This window comes from Oculina patagonica, chromosome 8, assembly GCF_052425735.1.
Source record: "Oculina patagonica isolate OP01 chromosome 8, crgOcupat, whole genome shotgun sequence".
Taxonomy (NCBI): Eukaryota; Metazoa; Cnidaria; class Anthozoa; order Scleractinia; family Oculinidae; genus Oculina; species Oculina patagonica.
In genome coordinates this window covers 17,889,566-17,917,557 of record NC_135765.1, presented here as the reverse complement: position 1 = coordinate 17,917,557, position 27,992 = coordinate 17,889,566, and the positions used below count along the sequence as shown (strand labels likewise).

The following is a 27,992-nucleotide window of genomic DNA, read 5'->3' as shown; positions in this document are numbered from 1 at the left end:
AAAACGTCGGCTATAGCCGGTACATTATGGCAACAACACCACTGGTCGTTTCTATATATGACTTCAAGTGGACATATGCATGCCTGGGTATCTTCAAGGCACTCAAGTAAACAGAGAATAGAACGTAGAACGAAGAAAAACCACAAAACATGCCACACCTATATTAATTTCCATATCTTGTTTTGTTTGACAATCTTCAGCATTAATTTTGTTGTTAGAGTTTTCATAAAACATAATCAAACTATCAAAATAATTACCAGCTGACAATATTTACGTTTCATAGTACATTACAGTCTCAGCAATGACCTATTCTGACTTCACTTACACGAAATATTCAATTTGAAAAGTTTATTCAGGATACGTAAGTCAGTTATCTGATGCATAATGTATCCCACATAACATACTCTGTATTCTTGCAAATTCCAGTATTGGTTTTAAGCCGGTTTAGAACCTGTACCTCCCCAGAAATGAAAAACCACTTAAAAAATATCCTTTTGATGTGGCTTAAAAAATGTGGAAAGGTATTCCTCATCTAATACAGAGGCACAAGACCTGGTGGAATGGGTACAATCTGTAGACAATGAATCTATCGAAACAAAAAACTTAAACGAGAAATGAGGCGAACACAAAGACTGCTTATGACTGACGTAGAATTGACAAAAATTACCCGCCATACGCCTGGTAAACGACACGCGGGCCTCTACATCATACTGTCTAAATACCTTTCTACTATTTTGTTCCCAAGCCTCTTAATTGTCAGAAATTGTATAATGTGACCGCTTAAACGTTTTGCTTTCCACTGCTCTTGCTTAAAACAAACGTTCGCCCTACTATAAAAATTAAAGGGTGGAAATATTAAAACTACAGCGGGCACCCCTATAGGTCTTTTTTTAGCAAGTAGTCACCGAGTCATTACCGATAGGTTTTTCCACTTTACTTAAGTCCACACACTAAGGTTTTGAAGCATAAAACCAACCAGTGTTGACTGATCTAGTGTGATAAGGGGGACACTTCCAGTTTCAGATTTCCATAGCTTTACAAGTGTTCCTGAAGTAAGAAAATACAAAATTTCACTTTGTGATATCATAAATATTTGAGTTTTTATACCATATAAAGGAGAAAATCAAGTTGACTTTATTTCCTGAATATCTCAACAAGACGGTCTGAACGTCATCTTGAATCAGTTTTTAGTGGCCTTGTTTCAAGGGCAATTACGTCAAATGAAATACTTTATTAAAGTGTCTGAAGTATTTAGCTTAAAAAAAACTAATTGTGGACACTAAGAAGAAGGCCACTGTGAGATAATTTCGTAGTGTAGTGTTTTGGTCTCAAAAGGGCACAAATTTCGAGTCTGGCTAACACCGCAGCTTACTCTGATAGTGCCTCTCCCGACTCATTTAAATAACAGGTTCAGTTACCTGCTGAAGAGCACATGCCAGTCAGATGAAGGATTATAATTATTACGTTGTACTAGGCAAGATGGTCCTTGCAGACAAAATAATTCAGATAATCTACCATTGCAATTATTCTAGAAAGCTGGAACTGGTTGAAAGAAATACCTCAACTTGTACCTAGCAATTGAAAATCAGCTGTGGGGCCTCTGTCTTGGGAACCTCCGATTCCAACGTTGGATTATCATAACTGGTGACAGTTACCTTCTTGGAGCTAAGAAAAAAAACACAAAAATAAAAACGTGAAAAAAGTTTGCTGGAATAAGTTTGTAATACATAGCAACATAGCACATAGCAATAAAGAAAAAAATATATATTAATTTTTTCCTGTTTCTTTCTGTGGTTTTTTTGTTTAACGCTTTTTTTGCAACAAGAGATCGAAGGGATGGAATATTGCTTTTTTTCTGTTGATCAGAAGTGCATTTCAAACAAACCACTTACACTCGACTGTCTCTTCACCACAGATCCATTAACTGATTTTGAAACACCGTTCTACAATTTCAATTTACGTTTTAAATTTAACAAAACCCTGAACTGATTTCTGAAACAATCATTCGTTAACACAAGTTCACTAAAGTTAGGAAAGAGAGACTTATAATAATCTCCACATACCTGCCATTAATGTCAGGAATTTCTTTACTTATCTTCTTGTTACTATCTGAAATAATAAAAATATAATACACATTTCGCTGTTTGCAAAACTTTCTTCGCAAATATTTTGGTAATTTGCACGCAGATATCTTAACTCTTTGTGATAAACATCTAAAAAATAAACGTTATGGTCATAACAAATTAGTTTGTCACAACATCTCGCTCCAAACTCGGACCTATTTTTGCGAGTGAAATTTTAAATTTTTTACTTTAAAGTACGCCAAAACGTTCCTTCGCCTGATTGTGTGCACGTTATTGCATATCAAAACGAACTCTACAGCTAAAACTGGCTGCTTGTATTTTTTGTTTGCGAAACGGTCATAAATTCTTAACAACTTACGAAGTTCAACTCCAGCTAGTTGTCCGAAGGTCCGTTTCTTTTTAAGTCTAGAACCTGAAGACACGACAACGTTGCCTCTACGAATATTCTTTGCGTTATTTGTAAATACAGCTAAATGATAAACAAACCTTGAGAACGCGACCGTCTTTGCTTTACAATAGCAACAATGATAACTATCACACCTAAGAAGCAAATCACTCCTGCAATTATTCCATCAATAGTGCTCCCTGGTAAACCTTTCTGTTTCTCCTTTTTTCCTGTAAAAATAAATAGTTGCGTTAGTTTTATTTCTTCGATACCATGCGCGTGTTCTCGACTTACAGAATTTGGATGTAGACTGAACGTACCCAACAAAGTTGCCCTTAGTACTGTCCTAAATATTTCCCAGGCATTGAATCAACTTCAACTTTTCAATCAGCTTTTACTATTAGTTTAAAATAATAAAAGCGGGTGTTAGGGAAGTGGTCATAACAAGAGTACTCGACGACGACCCGCCTTGTGTAGGGGTAGGGGGGCTATGCAAGATTCCACCAGTCTGGTAAGCCAAATGGACAAAATTTATTGGCCTTAAAATTTGAGTTGAGAGTCTCATATTAGGTGTGCATGAAGCTTGCCTTGCTGGAAAAATGGCACAAGGAGGTTTGAATCTTTTTCTTAGTTTCTACTCCTGATAGAGTGAGGACTATACAAGCAAGACACCATCATTTAAGGTGGGGAAAGGGGGGGTACATGAAGACTCCACCTGTCTTTTTGCAGAGTGGTGGGTCCTGTCTGAGTACAATAGTTTTGACCATTTCCCTTATTCGAGGCGGGGGGCAACAAAAACAGCCAAAACCCAAATTGAAACACTTGTGATATAAGCAGTACGATTTATGGTCAAAATGCCGGTCCTGCAAGCTTACGTGAATTCATAACAATAAGATGCTCCACTTATAACCTCAGAGGCAACACAATTGTGGACCTTCCAAAAGAAAAATCAACTAAATATGGCCTTAGATCGTGGAGATATACTGCATCGAAACTGTGGAACTCTATACCAGACAAAACAGGAAAAATAAAAACTTACACTATGGCGCGCGAGCTCCGAGCTCATAAACACTCCATCCGGGGACAATGTTGTTTAATCTTCCAAAATTTGTTCGAGATCTTTTCATGTTGCATCAAGCTCGTATGTTTCGGCGCCTAGTGGTTAAGTTGACGCGTAAATAGCGATCTTGGATTTCTTTCTGTGACGTTTTTGTTACAATTCTGGGGGTGGATTTTGTGTAGTTTGTTTCGGTCGCCGGGGGTACTTTTCTGCGCTTTGCTCCGGATTACTTACTAAATATTCTTTTTTCTGTGTGTGACATTTTGGGTCGTCCTGACTGGGCGAAAATGCGGCTGCCCTGGGCACCTTAAGAACACTTAATGTTACGGGACTTTGACCGAGAACTTTGTCAATTTTTACTATTTCTATTTTACTGTTTTTAATAATTTTTATATTTTATTCTTAGTTAGGCAATATTGTAATATGTAGTTATTCTTAATTATAGCTTAATTTATATACTTTCTATACACTTCCAAGAAGTTTTTATTTTCTCTGATTTTGTATTTTTATTTCGTGGCGCACCTGCAAACTAGCTCTTTAGCTAGCGCGCTGACCACATAAATAAAGATTGATTAATTGATGAAAAACGGATCCTTCGTGTTACGTTTTAAAAGGTGTTATAGCCTTTAAAGTCAATAAAATAAATACAATACGCATCGACTTCAGAAACGTTTTGGGAGGAAGAAAAGGTAATATTTTGCCATGATAAGCTGCAACATCTGAGACATCAGTAATCATCTAACCAAGTGTCGATCGATTTTTACCTGTCCCACGTTTAGTCGAGCTCTGTTCTACAGTAAAACTACTGTAACCCACTACATTCCTGGCAGCAACCCGCACAATGTAATCCGTGTCGCTGTTCAAGTCGTTCATCACACACAGCATTGTACCACTGCTTTTTTGTGGAGTTATTTCTGTACAGTTCATCCACGGGTGCGATTCATCCTTTTCCTTTACTTGTACCAGGTAATTTAGAACAGGACTGTCGGGATCAACAGCGGACACCTTCCAGTGTATTTCCATGTTGTCCATTCCCACGTCTATTCGAAGGATTTCTGGCGCTTCAGGTACAACTTGTTAAGCGCGAGATCAGAAAAAAATCGAAGTTAATGTTAGGTCATGTTATAATTAAGACAACATAGTATACTTAGCACCATTTATATTATTGCTTGCTTGTACTCATAAATTACTAAGTCAATTTGATTTATTTCAGAAAAGAAACGAAGCTCGGGGTCATTTTAAAGACACTAAATATAAAAAGTTTTTATCGACGTCCTCTTATAGAATGTGTTTACTAGTCTTTTCTTGACTATTTCACATTTTCAAAATAAACTTTTAAATGACGCTCAAATGGAAATCTGATTCGAATTGATCAGATTCGAATTACAGTTAACAATGAATCTGAAAAGGTACCAGACACAATGTCGGCTTTTTTACGTTCAGTTGTTGTTTATTCTGTTTTTCAACTTACGATTAAAATGGTTGTTAAAGCCTTTGCTATATTATCATACTGACTGCCCGCCTTTTCGCTTGATTATAACTCAAAACAGTAACAGACAGATTAACATTTGAAACAGCGAGCAGTTTTTCTTACCAAGTTGTTTAACAGTAATATTTCTCTTTGCTATACCAAGCAGGTTCTTCGCCGTACAAAGTAAGATGCCAAATTCATTCTTCTTTTGTGGTGTGAACTGTAGGGTACTGATGCGCGAATGAATTGTTGTAGAAGATGTTACTGTGCCGTTGCGAGTCCAGATGATTTCTGGAGCAGGAACCCCCTCTGCCTCACATGTCACCTCGGTTTCATGGTTTATCCAGGACTTGATTACCGAAGAGCCACTTTTCATTTCTGGTTTATCTGAAATAAAAGACAGCATAAAAAGCAATATACTGACAATGACTTTCGCAATTGTGGATAAGAAAATGTAAAGAAGACTCAGAAAAAATCTTAGGCTCAGGACGTTCTTTTTTAGCTTTCGTCGCAACTGCTTCCGTTGATTGACTAGTAGCGGCCTTATCAATACTGTTTTCTCTCCGCCGAGTTCAATCAGTACCCGTCACCTTATCCGGGCTGCAGGGATGGACCTTAGGTGCCGCTATGCCCTGTAAATTGTCAGGAAGAGCTCCTTCCCCCCGTTCAGTACATCCCCCCCCAACCCACGGAAAAAAATTTTCCCCAAAAAAACCCCCCCCCCCCGGCCGCCTCGAACCCGGGCCGTTCGAATCGGAGTCGAGCGCGCTAACCAATAGGCCACCGCGCCAGTAGCTGCTGTTAATATAACTACTCTTAGAAGGGTGACTCCGATTTTTAAGGGTGAAACTACCCTCACCACCCCGTACATACATAACCAGTAACTAGTGGCAGTTACGGTTGTCAAAGGATGATAGTTACAGGTATATTTTTCCAAATCAGGACTAATGTTCATGAATATATCGCTATACGTTGTTAAAATTTGCAAGACAATTGAGATCTGTAAAATACAGAAGTCCTTTAAAACATCTTGCACAGCAGTTTCTTCTTAGTTTTGCCCGGCCTCCGGGAGTTTTTCTTTCATCTGTATGGTTTCAATAAACGCGTGCGCGTGCGTGTGTGTGTCACCAGTATTTCCCGTACTCTTTCTTAAATCTAGTGTGATTCAGTCACAAAACATTTATACCCAGCGCCGGTTTACTGACTTACAATTCACTTGAACATGCACATCAGCCCAGGCACGATTCGTGGCACCGTTGGTTGCCGTGCACCGATATGTTCCTGCTTGACTTCTGTTGATCCGCTGCAAAGAAAGAGGTTCTCCGTCTTTAAAGATTGCGGAATTTTCTGGAAATGTCCACGTGATGTTTGGAATAGGATTTCCCGTTGAATTACAGAACAGCATTACGTCATCGGTCTCGTTGGCTGTGATATTCTTGGAAATGTAGTCTATTGATGGTGGAACTATAAATATGATTAGATATATTCAGCATAATTTTCTTAAACGATTACTACGCTTTAAAGCAAACTTTTGGAGATAAGTTGAATATGAAGTGCGTTTATGTTAGCGACAATAATTTTGTCAGTCTTCGAGGGATCCTCGGAGTTTATTCTTGATTTCACGAAAACCAATTCAATGTGTTACAAATTAATCCTATCGTAAGTACTGAAACACAGTGATTTCCTCTTGAGTAAAACTGAAAATGCTTATCCCTAGCCTACTGTAATACATAAAAGCACTTAAAAAGAAATGAACGTTCTTGAAAATAGAAAGGTTCAAATCAGCGAATCGTGACTCACTTTGGCCAAACCAATTTAATCTAATATACAATTAATACTGTCCTTACTGGATTATATTCGTCTGATCAAAGTTTTCAAGCGAGAAGACCGTTCATGTTCTCATGATGTTCGTGTTCAAACTTACCAATTGCAAGAACCGTTAGGTTTAGAGTTGCTGCGGGGCCAGTTCCAAGAATGTTGCGTGGAACACATCGGTAAGTTCCTTGATTAGAGGGGCTGATGTTTTTAAGAGTAAGCTTGTTATTAACAAAGATACCCAATGATGAATTATTAAAGCGCAATTCAAGTTCTGGAGGAGGTACACTAACAGCAGAACAGAAGAATGTAACTTGGAAGCTCTCGGTTACAGTGTCATTATGGGCGTCTGATGTCAATCGAGTTCCTTCAGGTTTGTCTGTAAATCAAACATAACATTTTCTTCATTAGAACCGCGCATATATATGGGGACTGGAGTCCTCCATTAACTGATGTACGTTCTGGCTCTTTTTCCTTTCTATCTGACAGTATTCTGTATCATATTCAATTCTGTGTTTTTGTTTCACTCTATTAAAACACGAGTTTTATAACCACTCGATCCTCTCTTCATTTCCTAACCTTGCCCTTACGTTTTATTGTGATCTTCTACGTTTTTTCCACGGAAGTTTGTTTCCTCTAACATTGACTGAGACAATTTAATGTTTTAGAGACGCATGTAACTTGAAAATTTTTCTGAATAGTCAAACTGGCAAATAGTACTAGTTATGTTACCTAAAAAACTAAGGATTTATTTTTCTTTATAATAATTGCAGACCAAAAGCAACTTACAGTTGACTGTTACAGTCCATAAGGCGAGCGCATCACTTCCAATGCCATTACTGGCCCTACATTGATAAACTCCAGAATCAGTTTTGCTGATGTTCTCCTTTGTGAAAACTTTATCAACTGAGAGGTGTCCGGCAGAATCCACCACTTTGGACCACGTGATATTTGGCTGCGGATTCCCAGTGGCGTTACAGAACAGTTCCAGGTCACCGGTCTCGTTCACTGTTCTATTAGCTGGACCTTGGTGAATACTTGGAGGAACTGAAAGTTGTAAAGTAGTCCGCTGTTACTGTTTCAGACACAGAGAGAGAGAGACAGTAAGCGGCATGCAGGCTGGAAAGTGGTGCATGGATCCATTATAGAAACTATAAAGCAGAAAAGGCAAACAAACACTTACAGAACATGTTGACATGTATGGTAGCGGGTGCACTATCTCCGATGCCATTGTTCGCGGTGCACCTGAAAGTACCAGCTTCAGTTCTGTTAGCATTGGTGATGATAAGCGTCTGCCCATCTGGATAAACTACATTGCTGGAATCTCCAATCTTTGTCCAGGTGATTGTAGGTCTAGGTCTGCCATCGGAAACGCAGCTAACCTCAATGTCATTTCCTTCTGTAAAGTTATATCTCGTCGAATTTGGAGCGATCGAAGGTGGATCTGGAATGTTTTACAAACATAAGAAGACTCTATTAGAAAAGGAAATGTTTGCAAAGGCACAACATTTGTAAAACAATTTTGGAGTTGATACTTCACTGAGGTAGATAAGGTAAACCAAGTGAAAAGAAGAAGCATGACACGTTAGCTTTTTAATCAATTAAGCATTATTTTGTTATGTTTATATTGGATGAAGTAAGCATTGAATGACTGCATGGTATCTAATAAATCTTAAGAGAAAGACCATGTTCTTAGTTTTTCTCGTCCGAAATAAGTCTATTTAGGGGCCCCCGGCCCGAAAAAGAGGGGGAAAAAAAAAGGGTTTTAAAAAAAAAAAAAAAAATTTTTTTTTAATTTTTTAAAAAAACCAAGAACAACCAAAAAATAAAATTTAAATAAGAAAAAGAGAAGATAATTTTTTTTTTTTTTTTTTTATTGGGGGGAAAAACAAAAACCACCCGATTTTAAAGAAAAAATCTTTGTTAAGATTCCTTCCCGGAAATAAAAAAAAAAAAATATTTTCATCGAAACCAGGCAAGAGAGCGACTGTGACAGTAAAGTGGTTTACCCGTGTAAAACTCGAACACAGGCCTCTCGATTGGGGCTTTCAATGCCCTAACCATTACGCAGGCACGCCTCCCCCACTGTGATTATAAATGGTGTCGCAGGTATGAAGCAGTTACTCCGCTGGTTGGGAAGTTGGGAAGCAGCGCAAAGAATGGTAATAGTGCGAAGAATGGCGAGTGGAAAAAATGGGACGGGACTATTTGCTTGCCATTTTTCGCGCTGTTCCCCAACTAACGGAACGCCTGGAACAGGCTATGAAGCAGTTGAAAAGACAGCCTAAGGAAAACAAATTAAGATGTCTGTTAAATCCTCAGCGATTGTTTTGGGCTTTCTTTTCAACTGTTTTGGAAAACGGTTGCTTCGCCAACTTGACTAGTTTGTGGTATACTTACAGTTGACAGTGACCCTGACAGAAGCTGATGCGTTACCAACTCTGTTACTTGCGGTGCACCAATAGTCGCCATCTTGTTCTCTGCTCACATTTTTTAACGCAAGAACAGATCTTGAATACTTCATTCCTTGGTTTGCTGGACTTGACCATGTCACATTTGGAGGTGGTTTACCAGTTGCGTTACAGGAAAGCGTTACGTCATTTGTCTCATTCCAGGTTTGGTTCTTTGAGATTTCAGTGATGCTTGGACGGACTAAAACATTGTAATGAGAAGTTAAGTCCATATTTTCCAGACGGGTCAAAACAATTTTCTCATCTAAAAAAATAATGGTTGGCACCTTTTGCAATGCAAATACATTTTGGCTCTGTGGACTTTCGCAATAAAAAATTAGTTCTTGCTAACGAATGTTCGTTATTGATGCTTCTCTCGTCGACAGAGAGCACACATAGTTAAGTAAATTATAACCTGCAATCAGGTATTTTTTCCCCCCGGCTATGTTAGTAGAGAGATGGGCCCTATCCCCCACCAGGGGGCAGGAACTAAGAATGTTAGTAGAGAGATGGGTATGATTTCAGGTTATGTAAATGAGAGACTAAGCATCTCACCTTCTCTCGATTCAAGCTTTCCGAATTTCCTAGCCGACTTGATAACAACAATCAATATAGCGGGACCGTGGTAAAATTATCTACACACCGGCTGCGTGGAAAAATCTAGTCCCGATCTCAGGTAATCAAGCCCCTTTTATGGAGTGATCTAAGAGTTTGTTAGAAGTTTTGAATTGAGAAGAATTAGTGAAATGTAGTGACAAATCGCCGATTTCGCAAAACACTTCCTGGTAGTGTTTCTATCCTTCCATTGTACCAGAGGGCTAGAGGGAGGTAAACACAATCTAGATATGTGTCACCAGATCTATTGATTACGTTCTAGTCATTGCAAGGAATTCACAGCACGGAACTCCATGGAAACAAAAAATTCTCGCCTAACAACTACATTTTAAAAAAATGTAAATAAGCAGTAGGTAGAAAGGGCGTCTATATATACGCGCTCGTGTTACAAAGCCTTACCTAATATTTGTAGGTTTATGCAGCTTTCATTGTCATGTCCATTTAGTGTAGATACTTTACAGCAGTATTTAGCTTCGTCACTTGTCTCGGCATTGAAAAGCACAAATGCTGGGTGAGTTGCATATTTTGCCAAGTCGAATTTCCCTATAAATTGTGCATATACTCTTACGTTTCCTCCAACCGCTTGGTAAGTAACAATATCCTTTCTGTTAGAATCCTTCAATTGTTCCAACTTGAAATCGAAAATCTTATCGTTTCCTTTGAGAGTGAAGTTCCATTCAAGGGACACGTTTTCACCGAGCACTCCAAACAAAGGATCTGTTGGCTGCTTGGTCCACTCTATACTAACTTGGGCTAAAAGAACAAATATATCGTGCCCAGAAAGATTCGATTTTTCAGAACAGTAACCATAAGAAATCTTTGATATAAGCCCTACCTGATGACAGCATAAATAGCGTGACTGCTAACACGAAAACCAAATAGGTACACGCAAATCTTGAGCGAACCGAGCAAGCACTTCTCACTACTCCCATTATGTTTCAGTGGCGTTTATGATGCTATAGTCCTTTGGGTGAGTTCTGTTTGAAATCCACAGCACGTTTAAAATGCTTTTGTCATCCCTGCTGTGACTAGAAAAGTCTATAACACACCACAACATACCCTGCAACGTGATATATCCTTATGAGCCTTTCCCAGCCAGATGGCAAGCTGTCATACTTTCTACCTGATATCCATTTCGTTCTAATTCGGTACAATTAGTGCATTGTTTCGAAACATAAGTTCGAAAGGACATGGGTGGAGATAACGAAAGCTCGTCTTCTCGCAATAAGACACGAAATTTATATTACTGTTATTTCATGGAGTTGTTTAATAAAAATTGACTGTTAAATCAATCCAGCGAGAATAAACTTTAAAAGGGACGGGCAAGAAAAAAGGTTTTTTTATATCAACGCACAGAAGGAATCCATTAAGTCCATGGATTAAGTGCATGACAAACATCACTTGAGGCTTGTTTTTTAATCTTTTTAAAACAAAGCAACAGGATAGCGTGTAAACACTCAACATGTAAAACAAGATGATTTGCTTTCGTGACCTTTATTCACTAAGTTTATTGTTTGGTAAATTTTCAGGTAATGTGCATTAAATGAAATAAAAACATGTTAACATTATAACAAAAATTGGACCCTGCATGGACCACTGGACAGTTGGACTCTCGGTTTATGACACAAACTGCCTATCCAGCGTGATTCTTCAGATAAACCGCTATGCAGCAACACGGGAACTTAAGCCGGATAGGTCGGATATGGGTCACCCTGTGCGTCTGTATTTTTCAGATTTTTTCTGTTATCGTTATTTTATACGCGTATTTTTTTTTCGAAGAATCTTAAAGGTTCGCGTATAATGGCCTTTTCTAAAACCTAACACAATTTTTTACCACATTACAAATATCGTAACTATTTCTTGTTTTGTGTCATGGGGAAGCAGACGACATACGTTACCACCTATAGTGAACGCATTATTTTGGGGTTCACAGTTAACCGCTAGACCTTGCAATCAAACAAAACTGTTCGGATAATTTACTATTCTCTCAATATTCTAACTGCTCTCGGCACTTTCTGTTCTGCGAAGAAAGAACTACATGTAGTCTGCTCTCTAAGGTACAACTACGCAATGTAGTTACAAGCTGTCACACGCATAATTTTAGACTTCTTAGATGAAACACACTTGATCAAAACATAAGTCGAAAAGATGGTTGCTGTGTGCTTATAGTCAAAAGATATAATGTCATATAAGTCAGCTCATATCCTCGGCTCATGTGTCACTCCCCCCCCCAATCCACCCCAAACAACCCCAACCACCACTTACTTATATATTTTATTTATTTAAAATAAAAAAAAAAAAAAAAAAAAAAAAAAACAAAAAAACCCCCACCACCAAACCCAAAACCAAACCAAAACCCAAAAACCATTTAAAAAAAAAAAAAAAACCAACCAACCCCAAAAAAGGAATGGGTCCCAGAGTAGGCCTTGTGTCACAGATAAAGCTCTTAACTTTACACTCCCTCCTGCAAAAAAAGAAGATAAAACTTTACCATTATTAAAAGGACCGAATAGGTATATTGACAGTAATTCTATTTTTGTGACTTGTGTGTGACTTATTGCGTATAAAACTACTAAAATATGTTTATAACGCGAAGATCATTTTGTGAGCAAACGCATTGCCTTCACAGACAACTTACCTCCGACTGAACGGTCTCTGGGTTTTCCTCCATCGCTGGATTTTCGTGTCCAGTGATACATTCTTCCGAGCTTTTTAAAAATAAAAAAAAACAGATGTGAAATTTAGATGTGATGCGTGAGAAATCCTTTACAAGCATTTTCAGTGATACTGGACCTTTTGAATCAAACTCCAGTAACTTACATGACATTAAATGGGAGGCGTTACCGCCGAGGTCAAATACAATTGTCAAGCTCAGTCTGGAGTCCTGAGCTCAGTCGGCAAAATAATGCGGGTGGAAATTCTTCAGTACTATTTATTTTATTCACTAGTTGTCGTTGATGTTGTAAGAATAATTTACTCTGTGTTGACATTTGCACAGAAAATTGGAGGTGTAGCGTGGATTCTACCCTGTGCGCCGACAATCAACTTGTGAACAAGGGCTTGACATGCATGGCTTGTTGGAATTTTTTGTACAGGACACACCGCTGTACTCTTCCTTTTATTGCACGCTAAAGCCCGTACTAACGAGACCTGTGCTAATTTCAAGCTCATTTAAAATAACTGAGGAGAATGTGTTGCCTTTGTAATTACATCTGCAAATTGTTAGACATTCTAGTCTTCTCGGAAAAGGACGATTAACCGTAGGTCCCGTCTCTTGTATCCTCAGTCTTATAACAGGGGACGTTAAAGAACACACACACTATTCGCAAAGAGTAGGGCACGAAGTTCCCGGTGTTGTGGTCTGGCCTTTGTGTAGTAAATTACAGTATGTGTACAGCGCATTTGAACATTACATATGAAAAATGCGCTATATAAATTGATTATCATTATCATTATTGGTTTTATGGTCAGTTTAGCTTATTCTTGAAATTGCAAGCTTTCTATCTTGTAGAATCTACGGCGTGCGCATTTCTTAAGATCTGCTTAACTTTCTGTGTAAATATGAAGTATTTCTGCAACATCAACGATTTCAAGTAAACACTGCTAAATGTATGACTCGCCATCGCAAACTTTCGGAAAATTTTCTACCATTTTTTTGTCGACTGAGCTCGAGATTAAATTTGTCCTCCGGCGAAAAAGCAAACACCTCCCATATATAAGGTCTCCGAAACTGATGGTAAAGATATTTTTTCACAGAATACCAGACATGTACGGTGCTGAATTTATTATTATAAGAGCTTTTCGAATAAGTGAATATATTACTTTTGCCAAGTTGCAAAAAAGTATTTAAAAAAGTTCAGTAAGGCTTATGCTTCGACACAACAGAAACTTCCGACATCTCTTTTGACCAAAAATGTAACATCTCAAATATTTATGTCACGATTAACTCATGTTATTTGCGGGTTGCTACGTTTTGTCTTTTTATTTTAACATGAGGTAGTGTTGGGTTTTGGGCGAAAAGACGGCCGACACTTCAGACTAGGTTGTTGTTTCACTTTATTATCACCTAAACACTGATTGGCTCTTACCTTTTAATCACCTTGTCTTTGTTGCAGCCTAAAATAGAAATATAATTAAAAGGAATCACTCAATGGTCAGGCAAGTCTCATTTAATTTTCCTTGAACATTTTGGCGGCTGCGAAGAAGAGTGTGGTCCTTGTCTACAACAAAGTTTTAATGGTGAACCTTTTTACTAAGCCTCGTGATTCTCGGCTGATTACAGTAGAGGGTGTGGACAGGATTTGAAAAGAAAGCTCAAGATCGCGCTAGGTTTAGTTATTATAAATATTATGAGTAACCAACCTTTGTCGCATGGTCTTCTTTGTGTTACTATAGCAACAGTCACCACCACCAGACTGCAGAAACAAATCACTCCTGCGATAATGCCATCAATAGTACCCCTCGATAATTGCTGCTGTTTTTGTGCATCAACTTTTCCTATCACTAAAATAAAAATTAAAACTGAATAAAAATAACCGTGGGATATGTCTATTACTAACGATTATTTGGAAATACTGCATGAATGAAATTACTTTACTGAAATATTAGAATATGCATTCGTCAACCGACTGATTATTCTAGCTCGCTAAAAATTATTTGCATGCATTCATGGCCACTGGTACAGAACTATCCCATAGCAGAAGGTAGACATTTTGAGGTATGTATAGCAATCACTGTACGAAGCATAAGTGAGGGGACCACATTATAAGGCAAGAACAAGGAAATTAGCAGACAAAAAAAGTAAAAATAATCCGTTTCCGTTCAAATTTCGAGAATCGCCGGATTACGGAAATCAAAATTAGCATGGCCATGCAAGAGCATTTCTCACAATTGTCAGGAATGCGACAAAACTAGAGTTACCTGCAGGTTTTGTAGTTTGAGCTTCTGTCTCTGTAAATGCACTATAACCCACCACATTCCTAGCAGCAACTTCCACGATATAAACCGTCCCGCTCTTTAAATCATTCATAATACACATCAGAGAGCTGTCTTTTGTTTGGACTTCTGTACAGTTCCTCCACCTGTCCGATTGATCTTTCTCTTTAACCTTTACCAGGTAATCTAGGACAGGACTATCTGGTTTTGAAATCGATGCCTGCCAATGAATTTCCATGTTATCAACGCCTAAGTCGATTCGAAGAATTTCTGGTGCTTCTGGTGCAACTACAAACAATATGAGTTAAAAAAAGACGTTAAAAAAAGTATTTGAGTATTTGACCTGCGCGCCAAAGTGGCTCATAATTTTCGCCTCTTGAGATTCTTTAGAAGATTCTGAAGCGGCCTAAAAACAGAAGTAATACTACTGACCCTGCATGAGACATTAGTCAATCGCAGTTTACTCCCTATAATTATTCAACAAAAGCGCGCGCTGTATTCCATATCGAACTGGAATTTGGTCAAAATGTTAACGTTATTTGTCACCCGAAAATCTTGTAAAGCTTTGCGTAATTGCAGCTTTTTTATCTGCGAAATTCGGCTTCGTTGACAATTTGTTGAATAATAAAACAGTTATCCTGCTCAATCTTGCGAAATATCATCTGATTTTAGCCGACTCGGCCTACGCCCGCCCCCTAACGTCGGGCTTAGTTAGTACCAGGCGATATCCCGCGCGATTATCATCGCAGGATAATTTTTAAGTATTCTGTCAGCTTGCCTCGACGTTTCGCTGGTTCCAGTTTACGCTTCTGAGCAGCAAATTATATATAACTGGTGCTGATGCCTCTAAGTCAATTAAAAGGCAATTATACGTCGCTAGGAAAACTGCACCAACGCAAGCGTGCATCAATGCCTCAATGGACGCAATAATCGCTAATGGCAAATACCTTTCCGTGGGGATATTCTAGCCCCACAAAGCATTGACAAAGACAATAAGAACGAAGCAAAGAGAGTTGGTTTATTTGCACTACGCAAAATGTTTCATTTTATATCTTCGCAAATTCTCTTTTCATCGGAATGCTTTGTTACCCATGAGTGGTTAGTATCTTCAGTTTCTCCGCCTTTTTGTACTTCAGTTTTCATAGAAAGCAGCACCTCAACATAACGTTTATCCTTCTTGTAAATGTAAATACTTTACTTTAGTGATTTAGATTTCTTTAACAGCTATAGATATCTCAATAGGAATATCTTTCAGGTTTAAATTTCCTCTCAGTTAGACCACCACCAATGAGGGGGATCATCCTTAGGTTACGGTGACAAAGCTTACCTAATTCCTTTATAGAAATGATCTTCTTTGTTGACCCAAGAGGATTCTTTGCCGTACACTCGTAATCACCAAAGTCATTTGCACCTTCTGGTGTAAACTTAAGTTCCTTTACACCAGGTTTAGACTGTATAGAAGATACTACAACGCCATTTCGAGTCCAGGTAACATCTGGTGTTGGAACACCCTCTGCCTCACAGGTCACTTTCGTCTCGTGGTTAATCCAGGAATTAACTTTCGTCCGAACGTTGTCTTTGATCTCCGGTTTATCTAAGGTAAAAAGTATAAAGTATTTGTTTTATGCTAAACGTTCAGGACAATTGCAAGTGTAAAGAGAACTGAAAACAGCGCCAAGCAATAGCTGTCCTGTAAGATATGTGGCTGGTCGATGTTATTAGTAATCAAACACACAACTACCTTTGATAAAGTAACACTTGGTACGATATGGCATTTCCCTGATTTTTGTAAGGCGCTTAACTTTGAAAGCTTATAACTAGAACCCATTTAGTACATCGAGAGTTTCCGTACTCACAGTTTATCGTTATATATACATAAGCAGTCTTTGGACTCGTCACACCATTGGCTGCCGTACACCGATATGCTCCTGCTTGGTTTCTTCTCACAGCAGATAAAACGAGAGCCTCTCCAGTTCTAATAACTCTTGCATTTGAGCCTTTTAGAAATTTCCATGTAATGTTTGGATAAGGTCTTCCAGTTGAATTGCAGAATAGCTTGACGTCGTCACTCTCGTTGACAGTGGTATCACTGGAAATATACTCTATTGACGGTGGAACTGAAACATCAAGAAATGTTCAGGTTTACGAAAAAGTCTCAGTTTGATGAATGCCTTTGTGTTACTGACTACAACTGTACTAGTATGTTTTCTTCCTCTGATAACTGAGAGCAAAACACCACTACAATGTAAAAATATCTAGTTGGAGGTGAAAAGTGAAAAACGGTTCTTATTACAATCGCCAAACCCCAAGGAATGTGTGGTCAGAAAGGTAGTAAATCGAGGCATTTGATATTGGTTAAATGCACAATACAAATGTTCCACTAAAGAAAATCTCAAAGAACCTATAATTATTTTAATCAATCACACTTACAAATAACTGTGAGTAGAAACTCAAGTCAAAAGAAGTGTAATCTGCAATGACAAGGGTACTGTAGTATTTCTTTGTCGTTTAGCATGGCACTCGTTTTAATCGGCCCATTGTTAGTAGCAGAGAGTCTCCTCTGCTTACTGTGATCGACCCAGAAAAGACCACTCAAGTTTCGAAAATGCATATTTTACAATTTTTCTCCCTATATTTAATATTTATGCTTACCAAATTTGATATATGTCTTTTCTCTGTACTTACCTACCACAGACAGGTCTAGAGTTGCTATTGGACCGGCACCAATAATGTTGCTTGGCACACATTCGTATTTTCCTTCATCAGAGGCTCTCACTCGATCAATAGTAAACTGGCCATCGATGAAATTACCTAATGATGAGTTCTTAAAACGTAACTCGAGCACTGGAGGTGGCACACTGTCCGCCCAACAGTGGAAGGTTACGGAGAGGTTCCTTATAACAGCGTTACCTGTGACATTTGATGTCAGACGAGCTGCTGTTGGTTTATCTGGAACCAAATACAAGAAAATCAAGCCAACGATTGCCGATTTGAGACTAATGTATCGTTATTTGGCTGAAAGTGCCCGCGCATGCGTAACAAAAATCTTGTTACAAGTAACAAGCATTTAGTGGCGCAATTCGAGAATAAGTAAAGTAGAAAGAAACCCTGACGTAGTTTGTCTCTGCCAGAAGCTCACTTATTTTGACAAAAATAAAAGGACCGGTTTTTACGCTGGGACACTAAAATTGCCCAAATTCTTCAAACTTGGAACTTTTGTCACTCTACCTCACTTTCTGTTAAATGGATGACTCTTCCACTCTCTGGAATAATATTTCACGGTTTTAGCGAACACAAAACGAAAACAGTTTCAAAAATGATCAAGAAGTTTTCACGATATCAGAGACTTTTATAAGGTAGCCATTTTCAACAACAACAACAACAACAACAAGGTTTATTGAACTGTGATACAAGTAAGATTATAACATCTGGTATAACACAGAATGTGGTATTAATCACAATTTTCATAACCTCGTTTGAATTAACTCCAACTTACAGTTAACTGTCACATTCACTGAGGCGAGCACAACACTTCCAATGCCATTACTGGCTCTGCATTGATAAACTCCAGAATCAGTTTTGCTGATATTCCTCACTTTGAGAACTTCATCAACAGAGAGTTGTACAGAAGGATCCGCAGCTCTGGACCACGTGATATTTGGCGGTGGATTCCCAGTGGCGTTACAAAACAGTTCCAGGTCACCGGACTCGTTCACTGGTTGACTGGCCGTGGGCCCTCTCTTAATACCTGGAGGATCTAAAACACAATACAGAATGTACTTAGATGATGATGATGATGATGATGATGATGATGATGATGCTTTATTTAAATCTCCACAAAATGGTTAATTTTTCAACTTCAATAAGCTATGAAGCCCAAAGCAAAGTCCTTTTCAGTGCCATTGATCAATTGTCCCTTTGAGCACAATTCATTGATCGATAGACCAAGATGCAGTAACCTAATGTTACGTTTCCCAAATGTCTGTCCACCAAGAAAACAAAAGAAAATGACGGCGGTACAGTGGAATTAATTTGATAAAAGGTGTGCTCGAGCAATCGCCAAAAAGTTACCAGTGTGGAAACTTTATACAATCAATCAATCAATCAATCAATCAATCGGTCAAACAATCTAGCAATCATCAGTCAATCAATCAGTCAGTCAATCATCAGCCAATCGATCATTCAATCAATCAGTCAATCAATGAAATAACAGCGTACTTACAGTTTATCATAACATGCACATTGGCTGTAGTTGGGGTCAAAATGTTATTTGTTGCTGTACATTGATATGTTCCAGCTTGGTTTCTTGTCACATTGGATAAGGTGAGAGTTTCTCCAGTCATAATAATCCTTGCACCAGAGCCATTCAGATGTGTCCATGTAATATTAGGACGAGGGTTTCCAGTTGAATTACAGAATAACTTGACGTAATCACCTTCGGTGGTTGTGGTATCATGGGAAATAAACTCTATTGACGGTGGAACTGAAACATTGAGAAATTGAATCAGAATTTAGAATCACTTAAAAGGACTATGAAATACGTAGAAACATCATGGTGTCACTAAAACTGTTTTTTTTCCTTGCCATGTTGTGACCAAAGCATGACCTGTTCTCGGCGCATTTGTTTGCGAATTTTCTTTGTGTGGAAAAATCATCTTACATTAATCTTTGTACGACTTGTATTAAGTACCTTCAAATGGGTTTTATCGCTACTTCAGAAGTCCCTGACATGATTTTTTTCTATGCCATTGTTGTACGGCGAGTATAAAATAGATGAGAAGATCACAAAAATGCATATTGACCCTTTTGTCTTCCTCCGTACTTACCTAACACAGTCAGGTTTAGCTTTGCTGTAGTGCCTACTCCAATATTGTTGCTGGCCAAACATTCGTACATTCCTTGATTAGAGTCCTTTACTTGGTCAATAGTAAACTTGCCATTAACGAAATGACCTAATGATGAGTTTTTGAAACGTAGCTCAAGCAGTGGAGGTGGCACACTGTCGGCCCTACAGTAAAAAGTTACCGGGAAGCTTCTTATAACAGAGTTTCGGGTAACATTTGATGTTAGGCGAGTTGCTGTAGGTTTATCTGGAACCAGATAAATGAAATTAGTTAGTGGTTCTTAGAATTTTATTTTCGACTTGAGATTACTTTAATGATCGTTGACTAAGCTTAAATTTGCAGTGATGGCTCAAGTATGGGGGGGGGGGGGCGCTGTGGTTTGAAAGTTAGTGTTGTGTTAATAGGCAAGAAACATTACGGTAACGGGGCCAATTCCCATGCAAGTGACCTATATTGTTGGGGTAGCCATTGTAGAGGGTCTGAATGGGGTTTAGTGTTGAGTGTTGTTTGTCCATACATTTTAGTGTTTGCTGTTACATTGGCCAATTTTTTAATGTTTACTGTTTTCGGAGAAAATACTGTTAAGTGTTTGGAGGTTATTTCATGAAAAAATTTTGTATTATAAATCCTTATCTGCTCTTCAAAAATCGGATAAAATCACTCATGAACTTAAGAAAACATTCGGATTTTCGTTCGAAAATCTTCGGACATGTTCGGCAGTCTCCGGACATAGAAATGTAAAATGCGCCGATGATCCGGACATCTTTGGTAGTCTTTGGAAATTTTCGGCAGCCTTCGGGAATATTCAGTAGTCTTCATAAATCTTCCCAACTTGTCGGAAATCGTCGGAAATGGCCGAAAACTTCTTCATATACTAAACAAAATGATACTAGCATTTTTGGAGCCGATTTTGTTTCTTTTTGGAGAAAATTTACTGTTACAGTCAATTTTTTACTGTTAGTGTTAAAATGCCTAAACTTTTACTGTTTCATGTTACCCCGGCGTATCCAATCGAACAAAATCGAAACAAAAATCAATCGAACCCAATCGAACAACAATCGTTCGCTTGGGTTCGGTAATCGAACAAAATCGAACATTTATTTTGCTGTGAGTTCGAGTTTCGAACCAATCGAACTCAATCCGTCTTTTGATAAGAAAATCACGCAGGGCTAGTCAGGGGGACGGTGCACGGTACAAAATGTCCCCAATATAAACAAACAGAAGTTCGGTAATCGAACGTTCGATGAGTACGATTGTCTACCGTTCGGTAATTGAACGTTCGATTTTGTTCGATTATCGACTGTTCGGTAATCGAACGTTAGTTATGTGGCTGGTCGATGTTAATAGTAATAAAACACAACTACCTTTGATAAAGTAACACTTGGTACAATATAGCATTTCCCTGTTTTTTGTAAGGCGCCTAACTTGAAAGCATATAACTAGAACCCATTTAGTACATCGAGAGTTTCCGTACTCACAGTTTATCGTTATATGTACATAAGCAGTCTTTGGACTCGTCACACCATTGGCTGCCGCACACCGATATGCTCCTGCTTGGTTTCTTCTCACAGCGGATAAAACGAGAGCCTCTCCAGTTCTAATAACTCTTGCATTTGAGCCTTTTAGAAAAGTCCATGTTATGTTTGGATGAGGTTTTCCAGTTGAATTGCAGAATAGCTTGACGTCATCAGTCTCGTTGACAGTGGTATCACTGGAAATATACTCTATTGACGGTGAAACTAAAACATCGAGAAATGTTGAAGTTTACGAAAAGTCTTAATTTGGTATTGTGTTACTGACTATAATTGTTCATGCATGCTTTCTTTCCCTGCTAACTGAGAGCAAACAGTTGGAGGTGGAAAGTGAAAAACGGTTCTTATTATCATCAGCAAACCCCAAGAAATGTATGATTAGAAATGGCAGCAAATCAAGGCATTTAATATTGGTTAAATGCACAATACAAATGTTCCACTATATAAAATTTCCGATTGGCGGAAAACCTAAAGCGAACCTTGAGTCAAGTCTGTTCAATTCGGTGACCCTTTAAATCAAACTGATACAAAATATGAACATGTCAAAATACGTGAGCATCTACTCACACTTACTAGTAACTGTAAGTAGATACTCACGTCAAACGAAGTGTAATCTGCAATGGCAAGAGTGATGTAGTCTTTCTTTGTCGTTTAGCCTGGCACTTTTTTTAATCGGCCCCAAAAAAGACCAGTCAAGTTTTGAAAATGCATATTTTACAATTTTTCTCCCGATATTTAATATTTATGCTTACCAAATTTGATATAATGTCTTTATTTTCTCTGTACTTACCTACCACGGTCAGGTTTAGAGTTGCTATTGGACCGGCTCCAATAATGTTGCTTGGCACACATTCGTATTTTCCTTCATCAGAGGCTCTCACTCGATCAATAGTAAACTGGCCATCGATGAAATTACCTAAAGATGAGTTCTTAAAACGTAACTCGAGCACTGGAGGTGGCACACTGTCGGCCCAACAGTGGAAGGTTACGGAGAGGTTCCTTATAACAGCGTTTCCTGTGACATTTGATGTCAGACGAGATGCTGTTGGTTTATCTGGAACCAAATAGAAGCAAATCAAGCCAACGATTGTCGATCTGAGACTAATGTATCGTTATTGGGCTGAAAGTGCCCTCGCATGCGTATCAAGAATCTTGTTACAAGTAACAAGCATTTAGTGGCGGAATTCGAGAATAAGTTAAGTATAAAGAAACCCTGACGTAGTTTGTCTCTGTCAGAAGCTCTCTTATTTTGACAAAAATAAAAGGAAGGTTTTTAAGCTTGGGGAATTAAATTGCCCAAATTCTTCAAACTTGGAACTTTTGTCACTCTACTTCACTTTCTGTTAACAGGATGACTCTTCCATTCTCTGGAATAATATTTCACGGTTTTAGCGAACACAAAATGCATGAAAACAGTTTCAAAAATGATCAAGAAGTTTTCACGATATCAGAGACTTTTATAAGTCTCTGATATCGTGAGACTTATAAAAGTCTCTGATATCAGAGACTTTTATAAGGTAGCCATTTTCTATGGTATAACACACTGAATGTGGTACTAATCACAATTTTCATAACCTCGTTTGAATTAATTCCAACTTACAGTTAACTGTCACATTCACTGAGGCGAGCACAACACTTCCAATGCCATTACTGACCCTGCATTGATAAACTCCAGAATCAGTTTTGCTGATATTCTTCACTTTGAGAACTTCATCAACAGAGAGTTGTACAGAAGGATCCGCAGCTTTGGACCACGTGATATTTGGCGGTGGATTCCCAGTGGCGTTACAAAACAGTTCCAGGTCACCGGACTCGTTCACTGGTTGCCTGACCGTGGGCCCTCTCTTAATACCTGGAGGATCTAAAACGTAATACAGAATGTAGTTATAGATATATAATATACTTATAAGTGTGCGCGAGCAATCGCCAAAAAGTTACCAGTGTGGAAACTTTCTACAATCAATCAATCAATCGGTCAAACAATCTATCAATTATTAGTCAATCAATCATCAGCCAATCAATCAGTCAATTAATGAAATAACAGCGTACTTACAGTTTATCGTAACATGCACATTGGCTGTATTTGGGGTCATAATATTATTTGTTGCTGTACATTGATATGTTCCAGCTTGGTTTCTTGTCACATTGGATAAGGTGAGAGTTTCTCCAGTCATAATAATCCTTGCACCAGAGTCATTCAGATGTGTCCACGTAATATTAGGACGAGGGTTTCCAGTTGAATTACAGAACAACTTGACGTTATCACCTTCGGTGGCTGTGGTATCATGGGAAATATATTCTATTGACGGTGGAACTAAAACATTGAGAGAATCAGAATTAAGAATCACTGAAAATACTTTGAAATACGTGTACAGCATTATGGTGTCGCTAGAACTGGTTATTTTCTTCTCTTCGTTATCTCTGGAATAAAGTTATTTTCTATGTAGGGACCAATTTGAGGCATGGGATTTCTGTTTGTCTAGAATAAAAACGTTTAAAAGAAGATCACAACAATGCAATCGAGCCTTTTGTCTTTCTCCGTACTTACCTAACACAGTCAGGTTTAGCTTCGCTGTTGTACCTACTCCAATATTGTTGCTGGCCAAACATTCGTACATTCCTTGATCAGAGTCCTTTACTTGGTCAATAGTAAACTTGCCATTTACGAAATGACCTAATGATGAGTTCTTGAAACGTAGCTCAAGCACTGGAGGTGGCACACTGTCGGCCCAACAGTGGAAAGTTACCGGGAAGCTTCTAATAACAGCGTTTCGTGTAACATTTGATGTTAAGTGAGTTGCTGTTGGTTTATCTGGAATCAGATAAATTAAAATTAGTCAGTGGTTCTTAGAATTTTATTGTCGACTTGAGGCTACTATAATGATCGTTGACTACAGCTTAAAGTTGCAATGATGGCTGAAGTGTCGAGGCGCTGTGGTCTGAAAGTTAGTCGTTATTAGGCAAGAAACATTACGGTAACGGGGCCAATTCCCATGCAAAGTGACCGATATTGTGGGGTATCTATAAATGGGAGGTTATGGGTAAGGTAGGAATATTTTGAGCTGTTTTAGGGCATGCAAAATTACCGTGGGATTTGGAGTCTTTTTTCTTATATATTCTTTTGTTCCAAAACATTTACATGAAAATGCTGGTTACGTGAGTGAAAACGCTCTATAATGCCAACCTAATTTAACCTAGCTATCTCAAATTATGACAACTAAAGAAATGAACTATTGATGGCATTGTCGTTGAATATACTGTTAACGTAACATTTCCAACAAATGCTTTAACAATTGACAGTCAGATCGACAAATCATTACATCTACATTTAACAGACCACGCGAACTTCGTGGTCACAGTTATCTGTGTTGTATTTGCAATTGAACTTTGCCATACACAGTAACATTCTACAGAGTATTTTAAATATAAAATGCTATTTACGTTCACATAGGCAAGACACAAGAATTAATGATTATTATAAATCCTGTATCAATACCAAGCCCATAATTTCGAACACCCGTTATATCGAACAACTCTAATTCTCCATTGGGAGTTGGAGATACTGGCGTCCTACTGTATGTAACGTCAACATTGCACCAGGGGTACTTTGAAGTGGAATACAAAGCGTGAGTGTTCCGACAGCGTCGAGCTCGGCCTGGGCCGTCCCTATATAATGTTACTGTAACTACCAGGGATGAGACACACTTTACCTGGGAGATGACATTAACGAATTTACAAAAAAGACTTACAGAATATGATTACTTTAACTGTAGCGACTGCATCTTTTCCAATGCCATTGGTCGCGGTACACCTGTAAGTACCAGCCTCCGTTCTGTTAGCATTTGTGATGTTAAGTGTATCCTTATCAGGGGATACCAAACTGCTGGATTCGCCAATCTTTGCCCACGTGACAACGGGACGAGGTCTACCGTCAGCAGCACAGACAAGTTCCACGTCACCTCCTTCTGTTAAATTGAAGCTCTTTGCAGGTACAGTTATTGAAGGGGCGTCTACATTGATTAAATGAGGTAAATACAAAACAACAATCACTTTCGACAATCGACGCCTAAGGTCCGTATGGGTTTTGTCAGAACCTTCTGGTTCTTACGTCTGTTCCAACGATTGATAAATTTTCACCTCTTTGTTTATTTATTATTATTATTTATTACTACGTCTTCTAAGATAAACATTTAAACATTTATTGCTAGAAATAAGGTGCTGAGCCGTGTATGCATGTAGCAGCCCCATACGTCACAAGGTGTCCCAATAAACCCCATCAGTTTGACATAAACCTTAATTATTAGACTGGCAATTTAACGTTCTTCTGGCTGATTTAATTCTTAGCCCTCTTAGTTGTCTTAGGCGTTATATAACATACTTTACACCATGCCATAGAAAATACAGCCAATCAGAATACAGGAAAGCCGTTGTATATTCGACGGTATTCAACCCAACCTTCCCATAGTGCGCTGCGACTGTATTCTCGACGAAATTTAGTAAGAGTATTTTCTATGACATGGTATAAAATAGTTACACAACACTTCTCGTGGTATACTATGGAATATCCCACTTGTCACTTGTATTTTCTGGGCATACACACTCGCCTAAAGGCTCGTGCGTATACAGAGAAAATACAAGTGACTCGTGGGATATTTCATAGTATACCACTCGAAAGCGTTGCATAACTAGTATGTATTTTTCGCTGGCTCTTACTATAAATTCGTACTTACATTGGACAGTAACCCTTACTGAAGCGGTGGATTTGCCAGCTCCGTTTTCTGCCGTGCACCAGTATAAGCCATCTTGTCTTCTGCTGATATTTCTCAGAGACAGAAAAGATCCTGGGTTGTACTTATTGTCCTGATCACCTGTTTTTGACCACCTAACATTAGGAAGTGGTGTACCAGTTACGTTGCAGGAGAGCGTTACATCATTGCTTTCGTTCAGTGTTTGGTTTCTTGAGATTTCCACGATACTGGGACGGACTATCAAATACAAATAAAAATATAAAATTGTCGACGGTTCATGAGCAAAACTAAATATGCAGATAATAACAAGAAAAACAACTGAAACGTCCTCTGAATGTCCTTGAAAGTTTAATCAGTAAGCGCTTTCCGTCTTGTAACCCTCTTGGCGAGGTGAAAGTAAGGTGATATAGTTAACCTCAGCGTTCATCAAACCAGATTACTTGCTGCCAACCGAAAAATACACACATGCACGCTCAACCTGACTTGATCCTTTTCTCGGAGAGATGAGCCGTTCGTACACTTTATGGGGCTGTCTAAACAGATTTTGAATTTGGTCTACCTCCATTGGTAATTTACTTCAATATATTTAACAGTGCGATCTAAAGAGGCCGCCAGCTCAAATATGACGCGAAATATATAGCATAAGACGCCACTAGAGAGCCATGTAAGGAGGATTAATAGTGATTAGGCACTTAGTTCCGATCAAAAGTTGGCCTAAGTAGTCTGGCGCAGCTAGGTTTTTGCATTCATACAAGTTGTTTCTAACTACAGCTACCCTACAGCATGGTTAAGTTTAATTTCAAAGATATGATACGAAATAAGCCCAATACTTTCCCAAGTTGTGAAACTACTGAAAACATGCCAGACATTCTTTGATTGGACCGATGTATCTTTGTTCTGTTTAGCTGTCTGATCTTTCTGACCCGGCATTCTTATGTTTAAACTTGTAAAAAAAACACTGGTATCGGTCAAGACAACGAGCTGTTTTGAGCACATAGTACCTAAAGAAAGGTTAGGTTAAACAATCGCGCTATTAAGAGCTTTTTGGCTGTTCCCTAATTCAGATGTATTTTTGAGAAAACAGACGGAGTCCATTCTAGTTATTCTACACCCACTTATCCCGGTCAACTACGGATGTGCATATAACATAAAACAAACAAAGGTCTTAAGCTGACCTTTTGCCCATAAAAAGAAAAAAACAATAAAATGAACACGGAATCTCATTCTCAAGACATTGTACAGGTAGAAATAACAATTAACGTACTTAGTGTGTTTGATTGTGTTTGTTTAAGCGAGTGATATGAAGGACAAAAACTTAGGAATGAATAAATCGACTGTAACATCAAACTTATTTTAAGTATGTTCAATGCGTTTGTATAATATTGGTATCAGTTTATACTTTTCCCTTAAATCTCACCTAACAAATTCAATACAACACAATGCTTAAGGATGTATCCTCGTGAATCCCTTTTCCGTTTAATGCCAACTTTACAGCAGAACTTAGCTTTATCGTCACTCAGTTTCAGATTGGTTAGTATGAAGGCTGGGGTTCCATTTGCTGCCAAACCAACACTTCCAGTAAAGCCGTCGTAAATTACTACACCCACATCGTGGCTGTATTTAATCATGTCATCGACATTTTTAAGCAGCAGAAAATAGTCGAACGTTTCATTTGTGGATACAAGTGAAAACTTCCACTCTAATGTAACGTTTTCGCCGAGAACTCCTTCAACAGTCGCAGCAGGTTTCTTATCCCAGTTAAATGCTGAAACAGGAAAATAATTCTTATTGTTCATGAATTCTTCTTTAGCTTTTGTAATTGAATCGAAAACACATCTCTTGCGCTGTCACATACCTGATAACGGTAGAAACAGTGTCCCAGCCAACATGGGCAACATGAACACAAAACATCCCTTCATGTTCGATAACAAGAAAAAAATAACACGTTTGGTTAGGGCTATTTATGCGACTGACTCAATTGTTGCATTCCAATAACAACAAAAGTTGGGTTTTATCCCCAAGCTTGAAAAATATGGTTCGAGCTAAGACACTA

At 38.4% G+C, this 27,992-nt stretch overlaps 1 protein-coding gene across 1 annotated transcript; it reads right to left on the bottom strand.

Annotated features, from left to right (window-relative positions):
* Nucleotides 1–163: 163 nt before the first annotated feature.
* On the bottom strand, nucleotides 164–27,992 carry LOC144664186 (hemicentin-1-like). Its single transcript, XM_078525297.1, has 33 exons — nucleotides 27,795–27,992; nucleotides 27,357–27,704; nucleotides 25,922–26,176; nucleotides 24,941–25,201; nucleotides 23,740–24,003; nucleotides 23,245–23,505; nucleotides 22,792–23,052; nucleotides 21,982–22,245; nucleotides 21,138–21,398; nucleotides 19,642–19,905; nucleotides 19,038–19,298; nucleotides 18,312–18,572; nucleotides 17,501–17,764; nucleotides 16,672–16,932; nucleotides 16,143–16,409; nucleotides 14,801–15,103; nucleotides 14,243–14,383; nucleotides 13,969–13,996; nucleotides 12,515–12,588; nucleotides 12,316–12,341; nucleotides 12,085–12,102; nucleotides 10,280–10,742; nucleotides 9,216–9,467; nucleotides 7,999–8,259; nucleotides 7,605–7,862; nucleotides 6,925–7,194; nucleotides 6,210–6,464; nucleotides 5,124–5,387; nucleotides 4,294–4,602; nucleotides 2,571–2,699; nucleotides 2,064–2,109; nucleotides 1,572–1,665; nucleotides 164–1,047 (listed from the first exon to the last, which is right to left on the bottom strand). The coding sequence occupies exons 1-32, from the start codon at nucleotides 27,856–27,858 to the stop codon at nucleotides 1,572–1,574; spliced, it is 7,008 nt and encodes a 2,335-aa protein (XP_078381423.1). The 5' UTR covers nucleotides 27,859–27,992; the 3' UTR covers nucleotides 164–1,047.